This window comes from Chiloscyllium plagiosum, chromosome 22 (assembly GCF_004010195.1).
Source record: "Chiloscyllium plagiosum isolate BGI_BamShark_2017 chromosome 22, ASM401019v2, whole genome shotgun sequence".
Lineage (NCBI taxonomy): Eukaryota > Metazoa > Chordata > Chondrichthyes > Orectolobiformes > Hemiscylliidae > Chiloscyllium > Chiloscyllium plagiosum.
Window position 1 is genome coordinate 4,605,942 of NC_057731.1, and position 25,801 is coordinate 4,631,742.

Below are 25,801 nucleotides of genomic sequence, written 5' to 3' on the forward strand. Positions count from 1 at the left end.
GAAGAACAGGGGGCCCACGCAGTCATTTGGGCTCCGCTGGCGCCTCAGCTCAATGTAATCGCACCAACCTGTGAATATGAATGATCACCCTGTTTCGACACAAAGAAATGGAATGTTTACAGAATGATGACATGTCCAATTGTATAGATTAAATATATATGAATAAAGTATATTTTTGAAATAAAAAAAAACATGGTGGGCATAGATTAGTTTCCATATTCTATGATCCTATGACTCTAAATTAAGGGTCAGTAAACAAGATTTACTAATTTATGGCTCAATGACCACATTGCAAACATGTCTGCCTGGCAGTCATGTGTCAACAATAAAGATTTGTGTGCATAAAGGAACTTTTAACAGAGTAAGACAATCCAAAGTGCTTCACACAACCATTATCATACAAAATCACACAGCCACACAAGATGTCCAAAGGCTAGAGGTGTGTAATATCTCTGAACAGATTAATGAGATTTTTTTTGTCAAACAAGTAGATTTTGAAGAGCATCTCCAAAAAGGATAGGTAGTGTGGAGAGGCACAAGGAGAACATTTCAGGGTTTAGGATCTTGGCAGCTGAAAGCACAGTACCCAGTGGAGTATTGAAAATCATGGTTGGATAAGAGACCAGAATTGGAGGATCCCACATCTTATAGGGCTGATGGAGATTACAGAATATAGGAGACTATTGAGGGATTTGGAAACTATTCGGAAAAACTTCCTCTTTTTATGGTTCACAGCATTTTGTGAAGACTTAAAACTAAAAGTGAAAGGAGCCACATCAAGTTAGAGATTTTTCAAAGGCCCTCCTTAATTTATTCAAAATGTTTACATACAAAGAGTATTTTAGACACAATGTGGAGGCACATTTCTCCTTCCCCAAAGAGAGAAGAACCTGCACAAAGCATGCAGGTGAGATTGTGAACTTGATGGACAAATCAATGCACAGAGCAACAGCCTTTATTTCAGCTATCTCATTTTCTAAGCTCTCTGATAAATTTCTCAGCCACTATAAACAGCTCTTTTCCAGTCGCCCACAAGTTCCTGTATCAATGACTAATAGGTGAATTAATAACAAGTACATTCAAGTCTAAACACAGTACTGTGGAGAGGATATATCGGCCTTGATAACAGTCCAAAGCAGGCTTTTTGCTCTATATTCCTTTATGGGATGTGGGAATTGTTGGCAAGGACAGCATTTTTTTTGTCCATCCTTAATTGCCTTTGAACAGTGATTTGCCAGGCCATTTCAGCAGTTTAAAATCAATTACAGTTCAATTACGTTAAATTGTGAAGACAGGCAGCATAAGCGGATCTTGTATTTTATTGTGTTTAGAAAGCTGATTTAACCAGAATATTTACAATAGTAATGAGTTGATGCAATAGAGCCTACTGTGCAGGATCCAGAACAAAGTGGAAATAATCTTGAAATTAGATCTAGCCTATTCACAAGAAAAACCAGAAAGCATTTTTTCCAGGTGGAGGGCACAGAAATCAGGGACCAAAAGGACCCAGTGTGAAAGCTTTTGTTTCAAAAGGATGTGGGACATAGAGCAAAGGTGTGAAATTCATATAAGGATACACACATCTACAAAGATAATTGAAGAGTTTTGAAGGGCAGAAAGGCCTGCACTTGATCTTATGTAACACGTTTTTGTTTGAGAAAACATTCCTTTGAATTTATAGAATCCAAGGAAAACTTTCAAGTCACTTTGAAGTTAATCCAGTGGAGCTGCTGCAGACCTCCAGTGACAAACAGCACAGAAAGCAACAGACTGGGAGACAATACTGACTGCCTGTCCAGTTACTAAAATGCACATTTCCTTAAAAAGACAAACAAGGTGCTTGAAGGCTGACCTTCCTGTCTACAATTCAAACAGCTTGAAGTAGATGTTCTCAAATATAACTATAAAGTTTTTCTCACTGCTACTTTCTCCATCAGATTGTTTCCTCAGATTACAAGTAATTCCCCAAAGACAAGCTGAAGCTACAATCTCATCTCTTCAAAAGAGTTAACATCCCCATTCCAAAAACCACTAATCTTCCAAATACCATACCAACACAGGAATCAAATAGAGTACAAACCTGCTGTAACCTCCACACACTTCCACAGTCCAACCTCCTGTAATAGCTCCATACAACTCCAAATGCATGCAATCTACTGTAATTTTCTTTCACCTCTTTACCTGTACAAGAAAACAAGAGACAAATTCCCAGCTATTTTGTTCAACTGTTTTCTTGAATAGTGGGGTGCAGGAGGTTGTTTGTTCTTTTGTGTTGAACTGTCAAATGTGTCCTTTGTTGTGGGGAAGATGCTTGAGTCTATTATCAAGGAAGAAATAGCAAGGCATCTAGATAGACATTGTCCCGATGGACAGACACAGTATGGGTTCATGGAGGGCAGGTCATGCTCAACAGATCTATTGGAATTCTATGAAGACATTACGAGCAAGGTGGACAATGGGGACCCAGTAGATGTGGTGTACCTAGATTTCCAAAAGAGCTTCGACAAGGTGCTGCACAAGAGACTGCTGCGTAAGATAAAGATGCATGGCATCACAGGTCAAGTATTAGCATGGATAGAGGATTGGTTGACTAACTCGAGGCAAAGAGTGGGGATAAATAAGTGCTATTCTGGTTGGTAATCAGTACCTAGTGGCGTGCCTCAGAAATCAGTGTTGGAACGCAATTATTCACTATATATATAGATGATTTGGAGTTGGGGACAATGTGTAGTGTGTCAAAGTTTGCAGATGACACTAAGATGAGTGGCAGAGCAAAGGTACCTAGTGGCGTGCCTCAGAAATCAGTGTTGGAACGCAATTATTCACAATATATATATAGATGATTTGGAGTTGGGGACCATGTGTAGTGTGCCAAAGTTTGCAGATGACACTAAGATGAGTGGCAGAGCAAAGTGTACAGAGGATTGTGAAACTTTGCAGAGGAACATAAATACTTTTAGTGAGTGGGCAAAGGTCCAGCAGATGGAATACAATGTTAATAAATGTGAAGTCATCCATTTTGGTAGGAGTAACAGTAAAAAGGTTTATTATCTGAATGGTAAAAAGTTGCAGCATGCTGATTTGCAGAGGGACTTGGGTGTCCTTGTGCATGAATCACAGAGGGTTGGTCTGCAGTTACAAGTAATTAGGAAGGCAAATTAAATTTTGTCCTTCATTGCTAAAGGCTTTGAGTTTGAAAGCAGGGAGGTTATGTTGCAGCTGTATAGGGTGCTGGTGGGGCCACACTTGGAGTACTATGTGCAGTTTTGGTCTCCTTACTTGAGAAAGGATGTATCGGCAGTGGAAGGGGTGCAGAAGAAGTTCACTAGGTTGATCCTGGAGTTGAGGGGTTGGCTTATGAGGAGAGACTGAGTAGACTGGGATTATATTCATTGGAATTTAGAAGAATGAGAGGGAGATCTTATAGATTTACAAAATATGAAGGGAATAGATAAAATAGAAGTAGAGAGCAAGTTTCCACTGGCTGGTGAAACTAGGACAAGACGGCATAGCCTCAAAATTAGGTGGAGCAGATTTAGGACTGAATTGAGAAGGAACTTCTTCATCCTGAGGGTTGTAAATCTACGCAATTCCTTGCCGAGCGAAGTAATTGACGTTACATCAGTAAACATTTTTAACGCAAAGATAGTTTTTTTTTTAACAATAAAGGAATTACTGGGTATGGTGAGAGCACGGGCAGTGAAGCTGAGTCCACAAAAAGATCAGCTGTGATCTTATTGAATGGCAGAGCAGGCTTGAAGGGCCCGATGGCCTCCTCCTGCTCCTAGTTCTTATGTTCTTATGCCATCTTTTGGAAGAGATACTAATCCTAAAGCCTTATCTGTCCGCTCAATTGAGCATACTATCCCAGAAAAACAGAGCGTCCTCCACAATTCTTCTGACCATTATTTATCAACAGCAACATGCTTTCAGCACATGTAGGTATTATAAATATTAGCATATATTCACATCCTAAATCATAGAAAGTAGCCCCATGATATGACTTAAATACATAGTCTTGTTTTACACAACAGTGCACAGATAACACCACATCTAAATCAGCACCACCCATCTCACTGACTCCACAGGCTTTAAGTCATTTGAGTGGTTGCTCAGCATCCAGACTGGACGGACAGAAATTTTCTACAAATAAATATTGGAAAGACTGAAAAAACTCCATTGCCTCACCACCAAGTCCATCTTGCTGAGCCTGAACTGAACGTTTAAAAACTTGGTGTCATTTGTGACTCTGAGATGATTTTCCAACTACATATCTGTGCTGCCACCCAGGCCATCTATTTCCACCTTGAATTCATAACTAGACTCTGTCCCTGCCTCAGCTCACATGCTACTGAAACCTTCATCCATGCCACTGTTAGCTTTAGATTCAACTACTCCTATACACTCCTGGTTAGCTTCCCAGGTTCCACTTGCTGTAAATTTTGTGGTTACCCAAAATTCTGCTGCTGTGTCCTAATCTGCACATGACTCATTCACATATTACCTGAATGCTCACTGACCAGTTAAGCCAATCCCTTTTTCTGAAATGCTAATTCTTACTCCTCCCTATCTCTGTACTCTTCTTTAGCCCCCCAGAATATCTAAAATTCTTCAATTCTGGCCACTTGAGCTACCATGATTTTAAATGCTCCACCACTGGCACCTGACCAATCAGATGCCAAGGCTCCCAAATCTAAGAATATCATTTCTAAACCTTTCTGCCTGTCTATATTTTAATGGTAATAAGCTCTTGTGGGGATGTTCTGATGGCTTGAAAAATACTTTATGTGCAACTTCTTTTGGTAGAAATACAGCTGCTATCTGTATATGTCAGTCAATAACACTCAGCTTGGTTACTCTATCATCCTTAATCCCATGCTTATCATTATGCCATCCTCTGACTAATATATATTCATCGATGAGCTAGAACAGTCTCCAGTTCAACACACAGCAACATGTTGCTATCAAAGCCCCAGGTTTCTCCTCCTGCTACTCATGGGATCAGAATCAATTCCAAGCTTTCTATTTCCATCTTCATGTCATCTATCACTGGAGCCTTTAATGGTAATTTCTGCAACATCCTGTTTGAATATATCCTATACTGTCCTTCATTCAATTTATCCAGCATTACTTTTTCAAGTCTCACTCCAAGTCATCTCTAACTTCTCTCCAATCTTTGCTGACTGCCCATTCTCCAATGATTTCAGAATCCTCATGTTTATTTAGAAAATGCTCAAAACTCTTGGCTCAAGTTCTGCAACATTCCTCAAACTGGTGAACCAATTTGCTTCCTTTGCTCTTCTTGCCTAATGTGTCTCCTCCATCAGTAATAGTGAAGTTTATTCCATCCCTGCAGCCAATCTTCAAAATTTAGTACTCTGTGCAACACATTAGACCAAGGACATTCATAATTTAGACTAAACTTTTCATGAATTTTGCTAAATAAAGCACTTGCATAATCAATAAGCAGTAAAATTACATAAGTTGTGGACCCACTTGTCCATGAATTCTTCTATTTGTACAAGTACAGTTTTGGGGATTGTTTCAGAATTCCTTCAGCAATCAGGCAGCTTTTCCATTCAGTTCATGGCTTTTCTCTGCATTTACAAATCAGAGACATACATAATCAGTGCCCAAATCAATTACACAGTCTAAAGTATTACAGAACTTTGGGCATAAGTGATATTAGGCATGATACATCCAAATCTTTGATCTTTTACAACGCTACTTGAAAGGATCAGCTTTCGAGCATGTTAAGGTTGTACTGTTTCTTTGAATTATTTTTAACGTCATAAGTATAAAACAATTTTAAAAGTCTTCCTTGATTTCAGTTTGCAAAATATCCTCTGCTTGATGCCAATATGATTTAAATTTTTTACTTTCATACCTAAGATGAGAACTACATGTTGAGATTTTGGTCCTTCCTTAAGGTTGATCATTTATACTACCGTGTCTATTTCCATATGATTGCATTCTAAAGAAATTCAAACAACGGAATGTCAGTGGACTACCAACTTACACTTTGTGGGAAAATTTCAGACATTTCAATACATTATAACGTATGGTTAGGCGACCGAGTTTTCCCTTCACAAACCATCCTTACCCGATTTTAAAACTTCAAACCAAACAGATTTCAGCATGATCAAAGATTATGCAACTCATTAAATTAAATAAAGATTAGACTCAAAGGAAAACAGTTGGCAAATATCCTGCCTTACTCTTTATAGAAGAGTTAAAAAGTCAGCATGTTATTTTTTGGTACATAACCCATGAAAATATTGTGCAGCCACAATTCACTTGCGTACTTCTGTCAAGAAAAGTTGTTGCCATTTACGACTATTTGTCAGTGGTGCCTCAGTTGTCACGCTTTCGCCTGAGAGTTGGATGATTGTGGGTTCAAGTCCCACTAGAAGTTGATGAAACAGGACTGGGGATGCTAAACCGTGAAGAGAACGAGACAGCAAGGTTCTGTCCGGCCCTTGCAAATAAACCCATGGTGGTGTTTTGAAAACGAAAGGATTTCTCCTTAACATCGCTGAAAACAAGTGATTACATTAATGTTTTGTGGGAACCCGCTACGTGCAATGCCACGTTTCCTAAGAGAGAACTTTGGAGCTACTTGATTGCCCCGCCCCAGCACTTCAATGACAGGTGCTATGTAAATGCAGGTGTTCCTCTCTTTATATCTTGGACATTGAGAAAGAAAGTAAACACCCTGACATTACAGGACCTGGGGATGTGGAGGGAGGGGAGTTGTACCTGACACACACAGACTGAGGGCTCAGCTTCGAGCCCAGCGGCCCCGGTGAACTTGACTCACCAGGTTCAGAGGGCTTTCCATAACGTCCATTGGGTTATTGCTCCACACGGCCGCATTCAGGAAAATGCGCGGGGGCGGGGTGGCGGTCGCTGGGCTAGTCCGGCCTCAGCTCGGCCCGGCTGCCGCCACCATCAGGGCCGCGCTCATGGATCCAGGCAGCAGGCAGGCCGGGGCGAGGCGAGCCGAGCCGAGCGGAGGGAAGGGAAGGCCGCACTGAACCTCCTCCCCGCCGGCCCCTGGGCCTGACGACGGGGCCCCTGTGACGTCGCGACCTCCCTGACCTCCCAGCCCACCTCTCGCGAGATCCCGCCGCGGTTGCCGTGGTAACGGAAGGCCTCAGGCCCGAGGCGGAGGAGACCGCGGCGACGCTGAGGGCTCCCACTCAACTGATGTCTCCGTGTTCCCACAAAGGACTGAGAAATACCCGCTGGCGGAGGGCGGTATTTACAAGGATAATGTCAGAACTGAGATCAAGGTGGACTGATCTCGGGCCTGGAGCCCGAAAAGAGAGAGTTGAGCAGGGGTCTTTTAAATTGTGGAAGGGCTTGCTCTGCGGAGATGCAGGGGACCAAAGCTTTAATGTATAATATTTACAGGATACCAGTCAGTCCAGGAGGGAAGTCAGAAGAATAACTTGCTACCACGAGAGGAGCTGCGGTGATTAGTACGGGTGCATTTAAGGGGAAGCTAAACAAGTACATGTGGGAGAAAGGATTGGAACGAAGTATAACCCTGACATGTCGAAATGCAGCAAGTACGTCAGCATTGTTTGGTTAAATGGAATGTTTCAATGCTGCAACCTTGATGTGATTTTATACAACAATTGACATAGGTGCCAAACTCTGCACAGCAAGATCCCATACATGGTTGAAATCATACACAGCCCTAAGATAAATTGCCAGATGTTAAGCAAACCGTTGGGTAAACATCCCAGATCTTTCTGGAAGACTATCGTAGGAATGTTTATATCCATCAAGGGGGAACATTGTAACTCAATTTATCCCTCATCTGTAGATTGACCACCTTTAACAGTGTAGCACTCCCTCCTTAGAATTGCATTTAAGTATGAGTCGAGAATGGAGTTTAAATCTCAGATGTGATTTGGAGGAAATATCATTATTCATTAGAATTGACTAAAGTGGATTGCACAGCAGTTTGAAACTCATACTTATCTAACCTACAGAAGCAGAAAATGAGCTGCAAGAAACTGACAGGATGAGGAGTCCAGAATAAATTCACTGATGCCCATACTCCCAGTAGAGACCTATACTTGAAGCATAGATTAGATTACTTACAGTGTGGAAACAGGCCCTTCGGCCCAACAAGTCCACACCGACCCGCCGAAGCACAACCCACCCAGACCCATTTCCCTACATTTTACCCCTTCACCTAACACTACGGGCAATTTAGCTTGGCCAATTCTCCTCACCTGCACATTTTTGGACTGTAGGAGGAAACCGGAGCACCCAGAGAAAACCCACGCAGACACGAGGAGAATGTGCAAACTCCACACAGACAGTCACCCAAGGCTGGAATCGAACCAGGGTCTCTGCTGCTATGAGACTGCTAACCACTGAGTCACCATGCTGCCTGATTATCTATAATGATTTTTTGGTTCAGTAATGTTTTGTTTTTAAAATTCTCATCCTTGTTATAGGATATTTACAGGACAAAAGAAGTTGGTTTGGCTCTTAAGTCTGTTCTGCGTCTGTATGGAGCATCACATCTGACCAATTTCCTTATTCTATCCCTGTAGCGCTTTATTGATGTTTCCATCAAACTAGGAGAAAATGAGGACTGCAGATGCGGGACATCAGAGTCGAAAAGTGTGGCACTGGAAAAGCACAGCAGGTCAGGCAGAATCCGAGGAGCAGGAGAGTCGACGTTTCAAGCATAAGACTTTCTTTAGGAATGTTGGAGGAGGGGAGGCATTGAGCGATAAATAGGGGGCTGAGGCTGGAGGGGAAGATAGCTTGGAAGGCGATAAGTTAGATGCAGGTGATGGCGATAGGTCAGAGTGGATGGTGGAGCAGGTAGGTGGGAAGGAAGATGGACAGGTGGGACAGTTCAAGAGGGTGCTGCTGAGTTGGAAGGTTAGATCTGGGATGAGATGGGGGAGGGGAGATGACAAAACTGATGAAATCGACATTGATGCAATGTGGTTGTCGAGTACAAAGGCAGAAGATGAGGTATTCTTCCTCCAGGTATCAGGTGTCTCGGATTTGGCGGTGGAGGAGGCCCAGGACTTGCATGTTCTTGGCGGAGTGGGAGGGGGAATTGAAGTGGTCAGCCACAGGGTGGTGGGTTGTTTGGTGCATATGTCCCAGAGATGTTCTCTGAAACATTCCGCAAGTTGGCATCCTGTCTCCCCAATGTAGCAGAAACCACATCAAGAGCAATGGACACAATAGCTGTGGTGTTTGGATGTGCAGGAAAATCTCTGCTGGATGTGCAAGGATCCTGTGGAGCCTTGGGTGAAAGTGAGGGAGAGGTGTAGACACAGATTTTACACCTCTTGCAGTGGCAAGGGAAGGTGCCAGGAGTGGAGGGTGAGTTGGTGGGGGACATGGACCTAAGAAGGGAGTTGCAGTTGGAGGGGTGGGGTTCAAGGGCAGAGATTTAGGAAGTGGAGGAGATGCACTGGAGGGCATTGTTAACCACGTGGGAGGGACAATTGCAATCCTTGAAATAGGAGGATGTTCTGGGGTGGAATTGCTCCTCCTGGGAGCAGATACGGCGGAGGTGGAGGAATTGGGATTAAAGGCATTTTTATGTCGGTGGGTAGGAAGAGGTGTAGTCCAGGTAGCTGTGGGAGTCAGTGGGTTTGAAGTAGATGTCAGTGTCGCCAGAAACAAAGACAGAGAGGTCCAGGAAGGGGAGGGACAGAGGTGTCCAAGATGGTCCAGGTGAACTTGAGGTCAAGGTGGAAGTTGCTAGTGAAGTTGATGAACTGTTCAAGCTCCTCATGGGAGCACAATGTGACGCCGACGCAATCATAAATGTAGCGGAGAAAAAGCTGGGGAATAGTGCCAGTGTAATTACAGAAGATGGATTGTTCCAAGTATCTGAGGCAGAGGCAGGGGTGGCTGGGCCCTGTGCGAGTGCATAGGCTACCCCTTTGGTCAGAAGGAATTGGGAGGATTCGAAAGAGAAGTTGTTGAGGGTGACGACCAGTTCAGCCAATCGAATGAGTGTGTTGGTGGAGGGGTACTAGTTGGGTCAGGGGCCAGGTGACATATCCATTATGAGCATAGCCAACGTTTCCTGGATCCCCGCCTAACAATATTCACACAATCTCTACCATCTCGGCTTCAAACAATGTTCCTGAATAAATACTGTGCTTATTAAGCATTCAAATTTTTATCACCTCCTCAGTCCATAATAGAACCAACCTTGCCTCTTAATGTTTACTTCTATTTGCATACTAATAGAAGAATTTTGGGTTTCTTTATGTTGACTGAGATTCTGTTCTCACAATGTCTCTTTACCAGCCTTATTTTACTCTTCAATTTCCCTCTCAAGGATGCACCATAGAAAGCATCCTACTTGGATGTGTTACAGCTTGGTATGGCAACTGTGTGCCCATAACTGCAAGAAATTACAGAGAGTTTTATCACCAAAACCAGCCTTCCTTCCATTGACTCTGTCTATACTTCCCGCAGCCACGCGAAAGCAGTCAACATAATCAAAAACCCCTCCCACTTCGGTTATACTCTCTTCCTCCCTCAACGATGGAGCAGAAGATACAAAAGTTTGAAAACACGTGCCAACAGATTCAAGAACACCTTCTTCCCCGTTGTTCCAGACTTATGAACGGATCTCTCTTATATTAAAGTTGATCTTGGCACTTTCTCAGTAGCTGTAACACTGTATTTTACGTTCTACTGCATTACCCTGATGTACTTATGTAAGGTATGATTTCTCTGGATGGCATACAAAACAATACTTTTCATTGTATCTCAGTACATGTGACAATAATAATCAAATCAAATAAAATTAATTTCACATGAAGAAATCATCTCACATGCATTTAAAATCTCTTTCTTTGTTTCATTGTATCCTCTATCTTCCTTGTCACCCAAGGAATTTGATTTCCTTTCATCCTAGTTGGAATGAGCCTACCTGACATATACAGTGCTTAAGGATCATTGATTATTTTATTAGTTTTTCCAGTACGTTATTGGCTCTATTTTACCCTGGCTAGATACCCTCTTATTAAAATTAGCCCTGTTCCAATTTAGAAGTTCCACTTAAGACTTGTTTTCCTTGATTACTAATCTAAAGATCACTCTTATTCAAGTGTTGCCCTCTGACATTTTTGCTGATTGCCTATCTTATTCCCTATTACCAGATCTAGCAATATCTACTTTCTACTTAGATTGAGAACATATTCATGAAGGAAATTCTCTTGAACACATTTCAGAAATCCCTCCTCACTTATCCCTTGACCGTACTCTTACCCCAATTGAAATTTGAATAAGTAAATTCATTGAACATCACCACTGTATAATTTTTGCATATCTCTTGACTTTTCGTATAGATTTCCTCCTTTATCACTTTCCTACTATTTGTAAGTTTGTAGAATATCCCCAGTAAGGTGATAATCCATTTCTTGGTTCTTAACTCTCTTCAGATGAATTCTGTTCCAGCTTCCTCAGGGCATCCTTTGTTTCTAAAACTGCAATTTTATCCCTAATCAGAACTACCATTACACCCTCTTTCATACCCATCCTTTTTTCTAAACACTTTGAACCTTGAATATTAAGGGCCCAACCCTCACTGCATTGTTACTACATCACATTCCAACGTGACTATTTCAGTTTGCAGCTCTCTAACCTTGTTCATCATCCTTTTTGCACTTACATACATGCATTCTAAACCTGGTTGTCCATTTTTTGTATTTCTTAGAAGGTGGTAGTGAGATATCTTCTTGAACTGCTTAGTTCATATTCTGTAGGTAGACCCATAATGCAAAGGAATCCCAGGATTTTGACCCAAAGACCGAAAGAACAATGATATATTTCCAAGTCAGGATAGTGAGTAACCTGGTGGGGAACTTGCAGGTGATGGTATTACCATGTATTTAATATCCATGTTATTCTGGATGAAAGTTGTCGTGGGTTTATAAAAAACTGTCTGAGGAGTGGTATTGAATTTCTGCTGTGCATCTTGTAGATAGTACACACGGCTGCTACTGAGTGTTTGTGGTGGAGGAAGTGAATGTTTGTGGTTGTGATGCTACTCCTTTAACAAAGTTATGTTGTCCTTGTTTTTTTTTCAAGAGGGCTTGTAAAAGACAGAGCTTCAGATTTGACTGGCTTTTAGGGACCTTGTTAGTGCCAAACAGATACTGCCTAAGGCAATCAGGGAAAAGGCTTTTAAAATATTTGTACAAGAAAGAGGAGTGACCAGTTGTCCCAGTTCAGGGTTTTCATTTAGTTTGGGTTTTAGCAAGCAGTCTGTTTGAAGCTGCTAGTCAAAGAAAGTTGCTGGGAAGAAAGGATCCCTGATTTAACAGATGTTTATGACTGACTCTCCCTTTCGAACATCTTTCCTATAAGAACCTGTGTTTGAACTTATCTTTTTTTTTGTCAAGGGGTGTGTTTATGGGGATGTTGCAGGAAATTGGAACAGCTCCTTTGTTAAGTTACGAGCATATCGTGTTGGTTGCATCTTCAAATAGTTGTTATTCTAAATTCTGTTTTGCTTGTGTTTCATTTGGTGGTATGTAAATTTGGTGTTTTACTTTACTTATGGTTTGACCAGCTGCATCACTCCTGGAATACCTGCCTGAAACCTACTAAAAAAGTTAGGGTCTGTGCTATCTTCTTAGAATGTTTAGAGGGGTCTGGCCTGGTCCACAACATTGTGGAGCAGATCAAACGGGCTCCTTTATCCTGGATGGTGTCAAGCTTCTTGAGTGTTGTTAGAGCTACACTCATCCAGGCAAACGGGGAGTATTTCATTCCACTCTGACTTTTGCCTTGTCGAATGTGGACAGGCCTTTGGGATACAAAAAGTGAGTTATTTGCTCCAGGATTCCTAGCCTCTGATCTGCTCTTTGTAGCCAATGTATTTATATGGCCAGCCCATTTCAGAATCTGATCAATGATAACACCAGAATATTGATAGTGGAGGCTTCAGTGATGGTAACACCATTGAATGTAAAAGGGTGATGATTAGCTCCTCTCTTTCTACAGATTGTGATTGCTTGATACTTGCATGGCACAAGTATTAGTTACCACTTTCCAAGCCAAGCCTAGATGTTATCCAAGTCTTGCTGCATTTAGTCATGGATTACTTCAGTATCTGAGGAGTCGTGAATGGTGCTGAACATTGAACAACTTTCAGCAAACATTCTCAATTCTACCTAATGATGGAGAGAAAGTTGTTGATGAATCAGCCAAGATGGTCAGGCCCAGTTCAGTACCTTGAAGAATGCAGCAGAATGTCCTGAATCTGCAATTACTGACTTTCAATAACCACAATCATCTTCTTTAGTGCCAGGTATTATTGCACCCAGCTGAGAGTTTTTCCCCTGATTTCCATTGACTCCGTTTTTGCAAGGCTTCACATCTAGATGCCACACTGGATCATATGTGTCCTTGATGTCAAGATAATAGATGAACTGTGAAAGAATGCAGTGATGCTTCAGTATGGATTCAGCAAGTGGGCAAATGCATGGCAGATGAAATATATTGTGGATAATTGATAGCAAAAATAGGAAGGCATATTATTTTCTGAATGGCAATAGGTTGGGAAAGGGAGAGGTGTAATGAACCTGGATATCCTTGTAGACCAGCTGCTGAAAGTAAACACGAGGTGCAGCAACTGGTGAAGAAGGCAAGTGGTATGTTGGCCTTCATAGTGAAAAATTTGAGGACAAGAGCAGGGATTTCTTGCTGCAATTGTACCAGGCCTTGGAGAGACCACAGCTGCACTATTGTGTGCAGTTTGAGGAACGATATTCTGGCTATGGAGGAAGTTGTGATTCATGGGAAGGCAGGATTGCCATATAAAAAGAAACTGGATTGGTTGGTACTATATTCACTAGAGTACAGAAGAAAGAATTATGATCTCATTCAAACCTATAAAATTCCAACAGATCCAGTCAAGGTAAATGCAGGAAGGATGTTCCCAGGCTCACATTGTAAAGATATGGGGTTGGACATTTAGGACTGAGATGATAAATTTCTTCACCCAGTGAGTGATGAGCCTGTGGAATTTTCTTCCACAGAAAGCGGGTGAAGTCAAATCATTGAATGTTTCAAGAAGGAGTTAGAGTTATCTCTTTGGGCTAAGGGGATCAAAGGATATGGAAAGAAAGTGAGAACAAGGTACTGAGTTGCATGATTGTCCATGATCATACTGAATGACGGAGCAGGCTCAAAAAAATTGAATAGTCTTCTCCTGCTTCTGTTTCAAGAGTTGTCACTTACACTTCATCTCTGAAACTCTGCCCATGTTTGAACCAAGGCTGTAACAAGGTCAGGAGTCACATGGCTCTGGCACAACCAACTGAACATCAATGAGCAAGTTATTGCCAAACAGATGCTTAGTGAGATCAGCGTGCTGACATGTTGATGGTTTCGGAAGTCCTGCTGTGCAGGCACCTCGATGGTCCACACACTGCAAAAAAACATTAGGGGATCCTTATAGGAAGTGTGTGATTGCATGAGAGATTATTTTATTTCTTGGCTAATAAGGGAAAGTATCCCATTGACCTTCTTAATCATCTAATTTACCTAGCCTTGATAATGTGCAGCTGTAATTGGCATGCAGCAAGTGAGCACCAAAACGCTGACTGAACACAAATCATTGAAATGAGCAGGCAGCTCTAAGTCCTTCTCCGCCTGCATTCCTACCAAAGGACGTAGGTTAAATTTACACATTCTCCCCACCAACCTCCCCCGCTCCCTTCCCCACATGTTTTCAATTCAATTCTAGCACGAAGTATCTATAATTTATAAAGAAACAAAGTGGAAAGTCCCGCACACTGAAGAGTAACAAATGTAGTGTTTAGTCATGGAAAATATTGTGTACTAGTTAACCACTGAACTTCAGAAATAAATCTGAGTCATTGAGAAACATCTTATCATCTGTGCCAACAAATTGTACTTGAGCATCTGTGAGTGCTGTTCATTGACAACGTCTGTTTCCCATTTGTTAGTAATGAAAATAAAAAGCAAACATTAATGAAAAATGGTGAATTTCTCATTATATGAGTTGACTGGTTAAGTGCTATTTTTAACAAGACTAGAGCAAATAATTATTCAAGAAACTAAATAGCACGGTACACAGTGTATCTGCCCTGATTTAAACTCCTGTTACAAAGTCAGATGCTGAATTCTCCAGCCTAAATAAGTGAGGGTTCTAGTAGTGTTGTTTAGAATTGGGACTAATTTTCTCTACTTTGAGACCATACAGACATACCATTCAATAAAAATTTCTGCAGTAACACAAGTAAGGACAAATAAGACAAGGGGATACATGATGAATGGTAGGATCCTGGGAAGCATTGAGAATCAGAGAGGTCTCAATGTGCATGTACACCAGCCCCTTCAGGTATCAAGACTGGTGGATAAAGTAATTAAGAAAACATGTGAGACGTTTGCCCTTATGAGCCGAACAGGAAGGTTGTCTTTAAAATATATAAAATGTTGGTTAGGCCACAGCTACAGTTTTTATTGCCTATTGCCCCTTGCCCTTGAGAAGATGATGGTGCACTGCCTTTTTGAGCCACTGCTGCCCACTGTTTGACCCACAATGAAATCCCCCACACAGAATATATTTTGTACCCTTGCCAACCTCAGTTCCTCCTGCAAGTATTGTTCAACATGGAGGAGTACTCATTCATCAGCCAGGGGAGGACAGCACATGGCAATCAGCAGGAGGTTTCTTTGCCCACGTGTAACCTGAAGCCATGAGCCTTCATGGGATCCGAAGTCAATGTTGAGGACTTCTAGGGCAACTCAATTGTATACCACTCTGCCTTCAGCTCTGCTGGGTCCATCTTGCCAATGGGACAGGACATATCCAGGGATGGGAATGGTGATGTCTGGGACATTGTCTGTAAGGTATGATTCCGTGAGTATGACTGTGTCAAACTGTTGATTGACTAGTCCATGAGATAGCTCTCTTAATTTTGACATTGTGAGTAAGGAGGCCTTTGCAGGATCGACATGGCTGTTTTTGTCACTGTCTTTTCCAGTGCCTAGGTCAATGACAGATGGCCCTTCCGGTTTTGTTTCTTTTTTATGGGACTTTCTCGTGTTTGATAGAACTGAGTGGCTTGCCAAGCCATTTCAGAGGGCAGTTGAGAGTCAACTACATTGCTGTGGACCTGGAGTCATGTGTAGACCAGATCAGGTGAGGATGGCAGATTTCCTTCCCTGAAGCGAGCCAAATGGGTCTTTATGACAATCAATAGTGGTTTCATGATCATCAATAGATTCTTAATTTCAGATTTTTTTTATTGAATTCAAATTCAAATTTCCCCTTCTGTCATGGTGGGATTTGAACCCAGGTCCTCAGAACATTAGCTGAGTGTCTGGATTATAGTCTAGCAATAAACCACTAGGCCATCATGTACCTCTGAAATAATGGGAGGGGAGCATAGATAGGGTAGAGAGGAAGAGACTTTTCTATGACTAGCAGCCATAGATTTAAGGTAAGGATGGCAGCAGGTTTAGAGGACATATGAGGAAAAATGTTCTTATCCAGAGGCTGGTGGGAATCTGGAACTCACTGCCCATAAGGATGGTAGAGGCAGAAACCCTCATAACACTTAAGAAGTCTTTAGATGTGCACTTGTATTGCCAAGGCATATAAGGCTAGGGGCCAAGTGCTGGAAAATGGAATTATAGGGGATAGTTTTCGACTGGCGTTAATATGATGGGCTGAAGGACCTTTTTTTGTGCTGTCAATCTCTATGATTAAGCTGTCTTGTTTGAGTTGCAGTTAACTTCTCTAAAATAGCAAGTGTTTTGTAATTTTCCAGGCATTAACAGACCACATTTCTTGGTGTCATCAAGAAGCAAACTGCAGCAAACCAGAATGGAAATTATTGAAAGGATGAGAAAATGCTGAAAATGTTTAGCAGGTGTGGCAGCGTCTGAAGGAGAAAGAGAAGTTAACCTTTTAGGTTGATGCCTTTCTTTCCTCAGCTTTCTATCAATCAAATGAAGGCTAATTTGATTTATCCAACTTACATACAGAAAGTTCCAGTTGTCACAATTAGGAATATCCTGGGAACAGTAGCCTTCAAGGAGCACATTTTCTATTCACAGCTGTGCATCTGGGTTCTCTCGGAATCAGCTTTCCATGTGCATAGATGAGCAATGTTGGGCAAGATTACCTTCCCTGAGAGATTTGAGAGATCAAACCAGACTTTTAAAGTGCTTCAGCCAACTGCAGTTCTGAAGGATCACTCAACCTGAAACGTTAATACTTTTATGAATATGTCTCCATGTGCAGTCTAGCATCAGTGGAAATCTGACTCTTGGACTTTTTGATCCTTACACTCGCATTTTCCTTTTTCCTATTTGGGTTAGATCTCTAATGCTATTCAATGTACAGCTCTTCACACTGTTTTAGCAAATCTGCCATAGATTTTGGAAGGATGGGAGGAATTGTGTCTGGCTCATCTCGGCAGTTCATTAGTTTTGTTCAAGAGGTCAATATCAGAGCAGCACCCCATGGCTTTCCTCAAGCAGTCATGTCTGCTATTATAGTACACAGAAAAAACCCACAGCACTCAGAGTGGATTAATACACAAGATAATTCAACATTAATGAGGGCCTATTTATTTATTGAACATGTTTGTATTACGGTCAATCCTGAGTAACCTGACATCAGTTAAGGGCGATTAAATATACAAGGTTTGAACAAAGTGTCATAGACTAAGTTTCTGCCCAAAAGCTATGGAGCATTTAGCATGCTATAATCCGTAACTTTGCAATTGACTAATGGTAATATTTACATTTTTTTGGCTTATTCAATTGCCAAATTTAAATGATAGGGACTATACAGAAAGACATCATAGATATTGCAACAACATAACTTTCTATGCCTGGTTCCCATTACGAGTTCCATTTGACATGGAACTTTCCTTGCTCCCATTCAGTTGGTTTTGATTGTCAAAAAAAAATGCAATTCTTTGAATCATAGAAAGGTCAAGCATAGAAGGAGGCTATTTGGCTCAAGGTGCTTGTGCTGGCTCTTTGAAAGAGGTATCTAATGAATCCTATTCTCCTACTGTTTCCACTTAGCACTACCATATATACTCGAGTAATAGTCCATCTCATGTAAAAGTCGACCCCCTATTTTTGGCCAAATAACCCGGAATTTTCCATATCGTGTGTAAAAGTCGATTCTAGTTCTTCACAGATAACAGATAAACGTTCATGAGTCAGTATGCTGGCCGTCACGTTCCACTCCAGCTTTCCAGTCTGCAGGTCGTTTAGCTCCTGTCCTGGTCTTCCATCCCACTGACTGTTGAGTTCCGCTCCAGGTTTTCAGAATTACCCATCCCTTTTTTTCCCCCCATTGTTGCTAATGATACCGTATGGATCTTGATGGGCATGAATTTCAGCCCCTCAAAAGTAGTATCCATGGAATAGTCGACCCCACAAATTTAACCTTAAAAAGTAGTCAAAAAAATTGACTATTACTCAAGTATATATGGTATATGTTTTTCCTGTCAACTATTTGAACTGTTCTCTTCTAAATGTACAATCAAATTTGCTTCCACAAGTCTTTTGGACAATGCACTTCTCACTATCTCTGTGTAAAAATGTTTCCTCATGTTATAGAATTGTAGAGATGTACAGTACTGAGACAGACCCTTCAGTCCAACTCATCCATGCGTTATATAGGACCAGATATCCTATATAAATCCAATCCTACTTGCCAGCATTTGCCCCATTTCCCTCTAAACCCTTCCTATTCACATACCCATCCAGGTGCCTTTTAAATGTTGTAATTGTACCAGCCTCCACCACTTCCTCTAGCCGCTCATTCCATACATGCATTACTCTGCGTGAAAATGTTGCCCTTTAGATTCCTTTTATATCTTTCCCCTCTCACTTAAACCTATGCCCTTTCGTTTTGGACTCCCCCACTCCGGGAGTAAAGGACCTTGCCTATTACACCAATCCATGCTCCTCATGATTTTATAAACCTCTATAAGGTCCGCCTCCAATGTTCTAGAGAAAATACCCACAGCCTATTCAGCCTCTCCCTATAGCTCAAGCCTTCTAACCCGGGCAACATTGTCGTAAACCTTTTCTGAACCCTTTCAAGTTTCAAGAATTGCATGCAACACTCCAAAAGTGGCCAAATTAATGACCTACACAGCCACAAAATGACTTCCGAACTCTTATACTCAATTCACTGATCAAATGTGTTCTTCTACTAATCGCCTTAAATTTGTTTAATCTGATTACCTCACTCATCTGCCACTGGAAATAGTTTCTTATTCACTTTATCAAAATTTGAAGACCTCTATTAAATTTCATCTGTAATGTATTTCACCTATTTGTAACTACTATCCTCATTCTTTACATTTCTGATTTGCATGTCATCAGTAAACTGAAATTATGTCTGTTTTATATGCCAAAGTAAAGATCATTAACATATATGAAAAACAATGATGCCTGAGGAGCAGTAATGTAAACTTCTTCAATCAGAAATACGGAGATTCATCACCACTATCTGTTTTTGTCCCTTTGTCATTTTCACATCCACATTGCCGGGTCCCGTGGGCATCAATATTTCTAGCATATCTATTATTTGGTACTTCATCAAATGCCTTTTGCATATCCACACACAACTCACTACTATTTGAAATAACTCCACAGTGGCCAGTATCCCGTCACCAAGACACTCTTTATTTACACGTGGAGAGTCCGAAACACTGGTCCAGCTCCCTCAGAGCCAACTCTCAAAATGTCTGACTCTTTGTTTTTATCTGTCAGCCAGGGTTCCCTGATTGGACCAGATTAACAGCCCCATTCAGGGAACTCATATTCTATGATGTCTACTTGGCTGGCCTCACTGCAACCACTACACCACCATGTCCTCTGTCTTACTTCATCAAAGAATTACAATATAAAAGCTAGGCAAGAGTTAATTCAGTTAAATCCTGTAGTCATTCTGAAGCCTTAATGAGTCTATAGGTGAGACAGTGAGACATGCCGTCACAGAGGTCAATAGCACAGAAAAAGGCCTTCAGACCTTTGTGTCAGTCAAAACCCAGCACCTAACTATTCTAATCCCATTTTCTAGAACCTTACATCCTCTTTGAACTTCCTGCTCTGACCTTAAATTTATGCCCCTGGTCATTGTCTCTCCACAAAGGGAAAAGTCACCTTCTGTCTACCCAAACCATGTCTCTCATAATTTTATACAGTTCAGTCGTGGCCCCCTCAGTACCCTCTGCTCCAAGGAAACTAACCCCAGTTTATCCAATTTCTCTATATAATTGAAATTCTCCAACACAGGCAACATCCTGGTAAATCTCGTCTTCACATTCTCTACTGCAATTACATCCATCCTTTAATGTCGATTCCAGAACTGCACACAACACTCTAGCTGTGGCCTAACCCACATTGCACTCAGTCCCAGCATAACACCTCTATTCTTAATCTGTGCCTTGGCTAATAAAGGCAAATATCCCAAATGATATGCCTTCTTAACCACTTTATCCACCTATCCCACTTCCTTAAGGCACTGATGGATATGTAGATCAAGGTCTCTCTGATCCTTGGTGCTCTCCAGGGTCCTACTATTCACCTTATAGTTTCTTCTTTTGTTTGTCCTTCCCATCCCCTCACATTTATCTGGATTGAATTCCATTTGCCATTGATCAGCCCATCTGACCAGCCTGTCTATGTTTTCCTTGCAATCTAAGTCTACCAATTTTTGTATCATCCACAAACTGATTAACCTACATTAACTCCTACATTCAGGTTTTAATCATTTATAAATACCACAGAAAACAATTACTGATCTCAGCAAAACCCCACTGGACACAGTGTTGCTGGTCCATTTCCATTGCTAGGGAATGGCTGTATGAAGATGTCGGGCATTGTGATAATACATTTGGTGTTTCATGTTTACTGTGTATCATCAAGGTGACACCTGCTTCACACAGGTCCCTGGTTGCCACATGGCTGACTGGTGTTGAACATTTCCATTCTTACTGACTCTCCAACGCTCAGCTCCAGGAATGCCTTGGCAGTTTTACCACAGTGCAATTTGATTTTCTGTCATTTCACCTTGATTTTGCCGCATCTCTAGAAGGAGAGGTCATAGTTTTAGGATAAGGGGTTGCAGTTTTAAAACAAAAATAAGGCAAAATTACTTTTGTAAAAGGGGTGTGAGTGGTGGATGCTGGGACATTGAGTAAATTTAAGGAGGAGACAGACAGATGTTCAATGAGTAATGGATTGAAGGCTTATGAAGAATGGGGAGGAAAGTTTAATTGAGACCAAGATGAGATCATCCATGATTGTATCAAGTGCTGGAGCAGGCTCGAGGAGCTGAATGGCCTACCTCTGCACTTACTTCTTGTGTTCTTGTGCCTGTTATTACTTCTGGATCAGTAATTTTCTCTTGAAAGTGGAGCATCACGTTAGTCTGTGAACTGGATTATTTTCCGTACTTCAGTAAGTGCATTTCTTCATCAAGGATTACTTTGCAGAAGTCTGTGCTGAGTTCCCTCAATTTCTTTATAATCTCTTTGGTGATCTTCATTACTTCTTCAGCCTTTTCATTTGACAACTACCTGATGAAGGAGCAGCGCTCCGAAAGCTAGTGCTTCCAAATAAACCTGTTGGACTATAACCTGGTATTGTGTGATTTTTAACTTTGTACACCCCAGTGCAACACCGGCACCTCCAAATCATTTGACTTGGGATTATGTGGAAATGATGTGAGGTGATGAAGTTCCCAATCCTTTTATTCAGTGGCTAAATTTACTCATTGTGAATTAAAGGACATTGTAACTTAACATAACATCTGACTTGCTATAATTACTGAAGGGTGTTTTCAGGCACTTTACAATTTTAGTAGTTACTGACATCAGGTCATCCAATTCCCAGTCATTAGAATAGTAGTAGATGGGGAGAAAAGATAATCAGTTTGTGCAATTGAGGATGTCTATATCATTCATGCTGTATGTAGGATGTTATGCACTATAAGTGGCTTCTTAGCTTGCTTAACTTGGTATTAATTTTGAACAAGGTACTGGCAGCATAAGCAGTGTTTTCTCCAATTTTATTTCCAGCCGTGTGGTCCTCTGATGTCCGTCATGGCAATGACTCCTCAAACCAGAAATCAATGCCACTATCAATGTCTTGACATCAATCATAGTGCACAGAACCTTGGAAACTTAAAGGGAACGCTGAGTGTAAGATATTTAGATGTTCATTAAATATTGTAGTGATTATGTGACTGGACTAATGCTTCATGAAGCCAACATTAATAATCGAGAGAATTTAAGTTCAAGTCCCACTATATCAGTTAGAAGGTTTATGTTCAGTTCCAGGAGCTTAAAAGTTTGTATCAGTAAAAGTGACCATGAGATGTAGATTACTGTAAAAACTCAACTGATTAACTGATGTGCTTTAGAAAAGCAAATCTCATGATCTTACAGAGTGCAATGCAGACTCCAGCCCCACACCAATGATGGTTGACTTTTATTTAGCCTGTAAAGCGACCCGAGCAAGCCTCTTATTTTTATCAAAATAATGACTGACCCAGGATGAAGCTTCACCATTACCAAGTCACTCCTCTTAAGCTAGGTACTTCAGAATTGGTCATGATTAAGGCAAGAGAGGGCAGCTATGTGTGAGGCTGATAAGGTGATCTGTTAGAACAGGAGGAGACTCTGACCTCAAAACTGTCCAATAAGGTTGAACTTTAGCAGTTTGCGGAGATGAGAGCAGAGACCGCGGCCAGTAAATTGACCACAAATGGCAGGAAGCTATTTACATGGGGGTAATGAAACCAAACACAGTTGCAGCAGGTGACAAAACCAGTAGGGGGACAGACGCTGTCCTCTGAAACCAAGATGGGACATGGAGATAGGCTGCAGAATACTGTGGTTCAAAGAAGCCTGGATAACCTTGTTCATGAATCACAAAATGTTAGCATTCAAGTACAGCAAGTAATTAGGAAGGAATATTGGTCTTTATTACAATGGGGTGGAATATAAAAGTGGTGAAAGTCTTCCTAGAACTTGAGTATTATGTAGAGTTTTTGTCTCCTTACTTAAGGAACTGGAAACAGTTCACTGAAGAATTGGTCAGCTGATTCTTGGCTGCAAGGGATTTGTCTTATGAGGAAGAAATGAAAAGGTTGGGCCAATATGCATTGGAGTGTAAGAAGGAAGGGTGTACTTATTGAAATGTGTACATTTCTGAGGGTGTGAGACAGGCTTCATGCTGAGAGAAATCTAGAAATAGACACTTTAAAACAAATGGTGTACATTTGAGAGTTGTTAATCCAAGTAATTCTGTCCCCAGAAAACAGAGGAAGCTGAGTCATTAAATATATTTGAGACTGAATTAAACAGATTTTTCATTGATAGTGGAAGCAAGGATTATGAGGGACAGGCAGGAAAGTGGAGTTCACTCAGGAGGCTGGAAAAACACAGCAATCCTGCTGTGTTCTTCCAGCCTCCTGCTTGTCTATCTTGGATTCCAGCATCTGCAATTTTTTTTCTCCAGGAAAGTGGAGTTCAGGCTCATACACAATCTTATTGAATGGTGGAGCAACTTAATGAGCCAAATAGTCTACTCCTGTCCCTATTTGTCTTACAACAGTTCAAAATTAACATAATGTTAAGTACAGTACAGATTAATTTATTTCAAAACAGGCTGTGGCACTTTGGGGTATCTTACTACTCTTCCGATTACAATTTATATTTATATTAATTTCATGCTGACCACACATCCTGAGGAGTTTTACATGCTTCTCAGTCCCTCAGTATAATATGGTGGACAGATCTAAAATAGTGGAGAAAGTGAGGACTGCAGATTTAAAATAGTGACCTTTCATCATTGAGCTTTTGTATCACCCACCCTTAGCTTTGCTGAGTCCTTCAGTGTGTAGTCCTGGATCTTGGAAGATGTAAGACTTGGTTGTTGATAACTATTTGCATTTGAAGAACAGCCATGTTTACGTAATGCAAAGATCTTCTGAGTTGATAATAATCCAGCAGCAGCTGATGTTAGTCTCAGTGTGTATCCCTAGGAAAAACCTACAGAGGACAATTTGCAGCTGTTTGGCATGGACCTTGACAAAATCCAGTGCATCAATTTCTGGACATTATTTGTAAATTCATCTTTCCAAAGGAGGCGGGAGATTGTCTTTTCCCACTGCAGCTGCCTTGAAGCAGTGTGTGCGTGAGACCCCAGGCAGGCAGCAGGGAGCAGACAGGAAGTATCTTTTACATCACAGCCAAGTGGGTGCTTGTTTTTAAGGTCTGGCAACGAGGCATTCTGCCAAATGACTTTGACAGTCTGCTTGGGGACTATCTAACAAGACCCAATACCTTCTGTTTGCACAGGGCTTGGAGAACATTATATGCATATTACTGCCTGATGAACTTGTAGCCAAAGGTACTTTTTAACACAAGGGGTTCCCTGAGGGACAGATGTAGCGTGGTCCAGTTAGTGCAGCTACGTAGAAAGGTAGATATCAGGATGTGGGAAATATTGGGTATAATTACTTTTCTTTTGTGGAGAGATTTATACCTTATGTCCTTCTTGATACAGCCCATTTAAGAACTCCAGGCAAAGTGGAAGATGACTCAGATGACGGCTCATCACCAAAGGGGTCTAGCACCTGATTACTCAGATCTTACCTTCATTGGAGAGAAAGTGACTCTTGGTTTCATTTTCACCATGATAACTTTCAGTTTTTGGTGAAAAACCTAGGATCTCTGAATCATATCCCCAACACCAGGTATTCTGATGTAACGCAAAGAATCGATTGGCTGAGTTCCCCTGACAATTATTCGATTTATTAATGACAATCTTATATTTATGATCTCTAGATTTGGAATCTCTGCAACTGGAAACATCTTCATTATCTTTCCTCTATCAAACCCTCTGATATTTTTAAATTCCTCTGCCCGATTACTTCTCAGCTGTCTCTTTTTGAGAAAATAAAAGTTGAAATAACTTCACAGAGGTTGGTATCCTGTCACTAAGTCACCCTTTATTTACACATGGAGGGTCTGTGATAATGATCCAGTTCCCTCAGAGCGAACAGAACCTCTAACAGACCCGTTCTTATGTGTCAGCCAGGGCTCCCTGCTTGGACAAGATTAACAGCTCCAATCAGGGAACTCATATTCTCTGAGGTCTACCTGGCTGACCACATTACAATCAAGAGTGTCAGCCTTTCCCAATATGTATAACATTTTGATTCTGGTATCACCTCAACAATCCTTTTGTGCTTTCTCCAGTGCCTGTGTATCCTTTTATAGAATATGAAATCCAGGGAATGTGCACAGTGATCCAAATGTGATTTACTCATGGCTGTGTACAAGTTTAAAGTAATTTCTGTGCTTGTGAGGTTTCTTCCTCTAGAAATAATGGATCTAGGAACTGGTTGCTGAACCTTATAATTAGAAACAGCTAAATATTGCCAAACAGTGTCTTCATATTCCAGTTAGTTATTTGATTAGATTTTCGACAGTGTGGAAACAGGCCATTTGGCCCCAACAAGTCCACACTGACCCTCCAAAGAGTAACCCACCCAGACTCATTTCCCTCTGACTAATGCACCTAACACTATGGGCAATTTAGCATGGCCAATTCACCTGACCTACACATCTTTGGACTGTGGGAGGAAAGCGGAGCACCTGGAGGAAACCCACACAGACATGGGGAGAATGTGCAATCTCCACAGTCAGGTAGGTAAAAATGAGGACTGCAGATGCTGGAAACCCGAGTCTGGATTAGAGTG

The 25,801-nt window shown here is 41.3% G+C and overlaps 1 protein-coding gene and 1 long non-coding RNA gene across 4 annotated transcripts in view; one reads left to right on the forward strand and one right to left on the reverse strand.

Moving 5' to 3' along the window:
* The window catches only part of nrbf2b (nuclear receptor binding factor 2b), a 33,382-nt gene extending 26,161 nt beyond the window's left edge, over window positions 1-7,221 (reverse strand). The window contains exons 1-2 of one of the 3 annotated variants that reach the window (XM_043712306.1): window positions 6,821-7,221; window positions 5,480-5,597 (exon numbers count right to left, since the gene is read on the reverse strand). Coding sequence is in view for 1 of the 3 variants with exons in the window: in XM_043712304.1 (XP_043568239.1) it covers window positions 6,821-6,850 (30 nt within the window). In the remaining 2 variants the exon portion in view is untranslated. The remainder of the gene's footprint in view (window positions 1-5,479; window positions 5,598-6,820) is intronic. The other 2 variants (XM_043712305.1, XM_043712304.1) reach the window with 2 other exon arrangements.
* A 14,553-nt stretch (window positions 7,222-21,774) lies between these two features.
* LOC122560948 lies at window positions 21,775-25,026 on the forward strand. The gene is made up of 3 exons (XR_006314856.1): window positions 21,775-22,232; window positions 24,604-24,793; window positions 24,885-25,026. It is a non-coding gene; the product is annotated as an uncharacterized LOC122560948 (long non-coding RNA).
* Window positions 25,027-25,801: the final 775 nt, after the last annotated feature.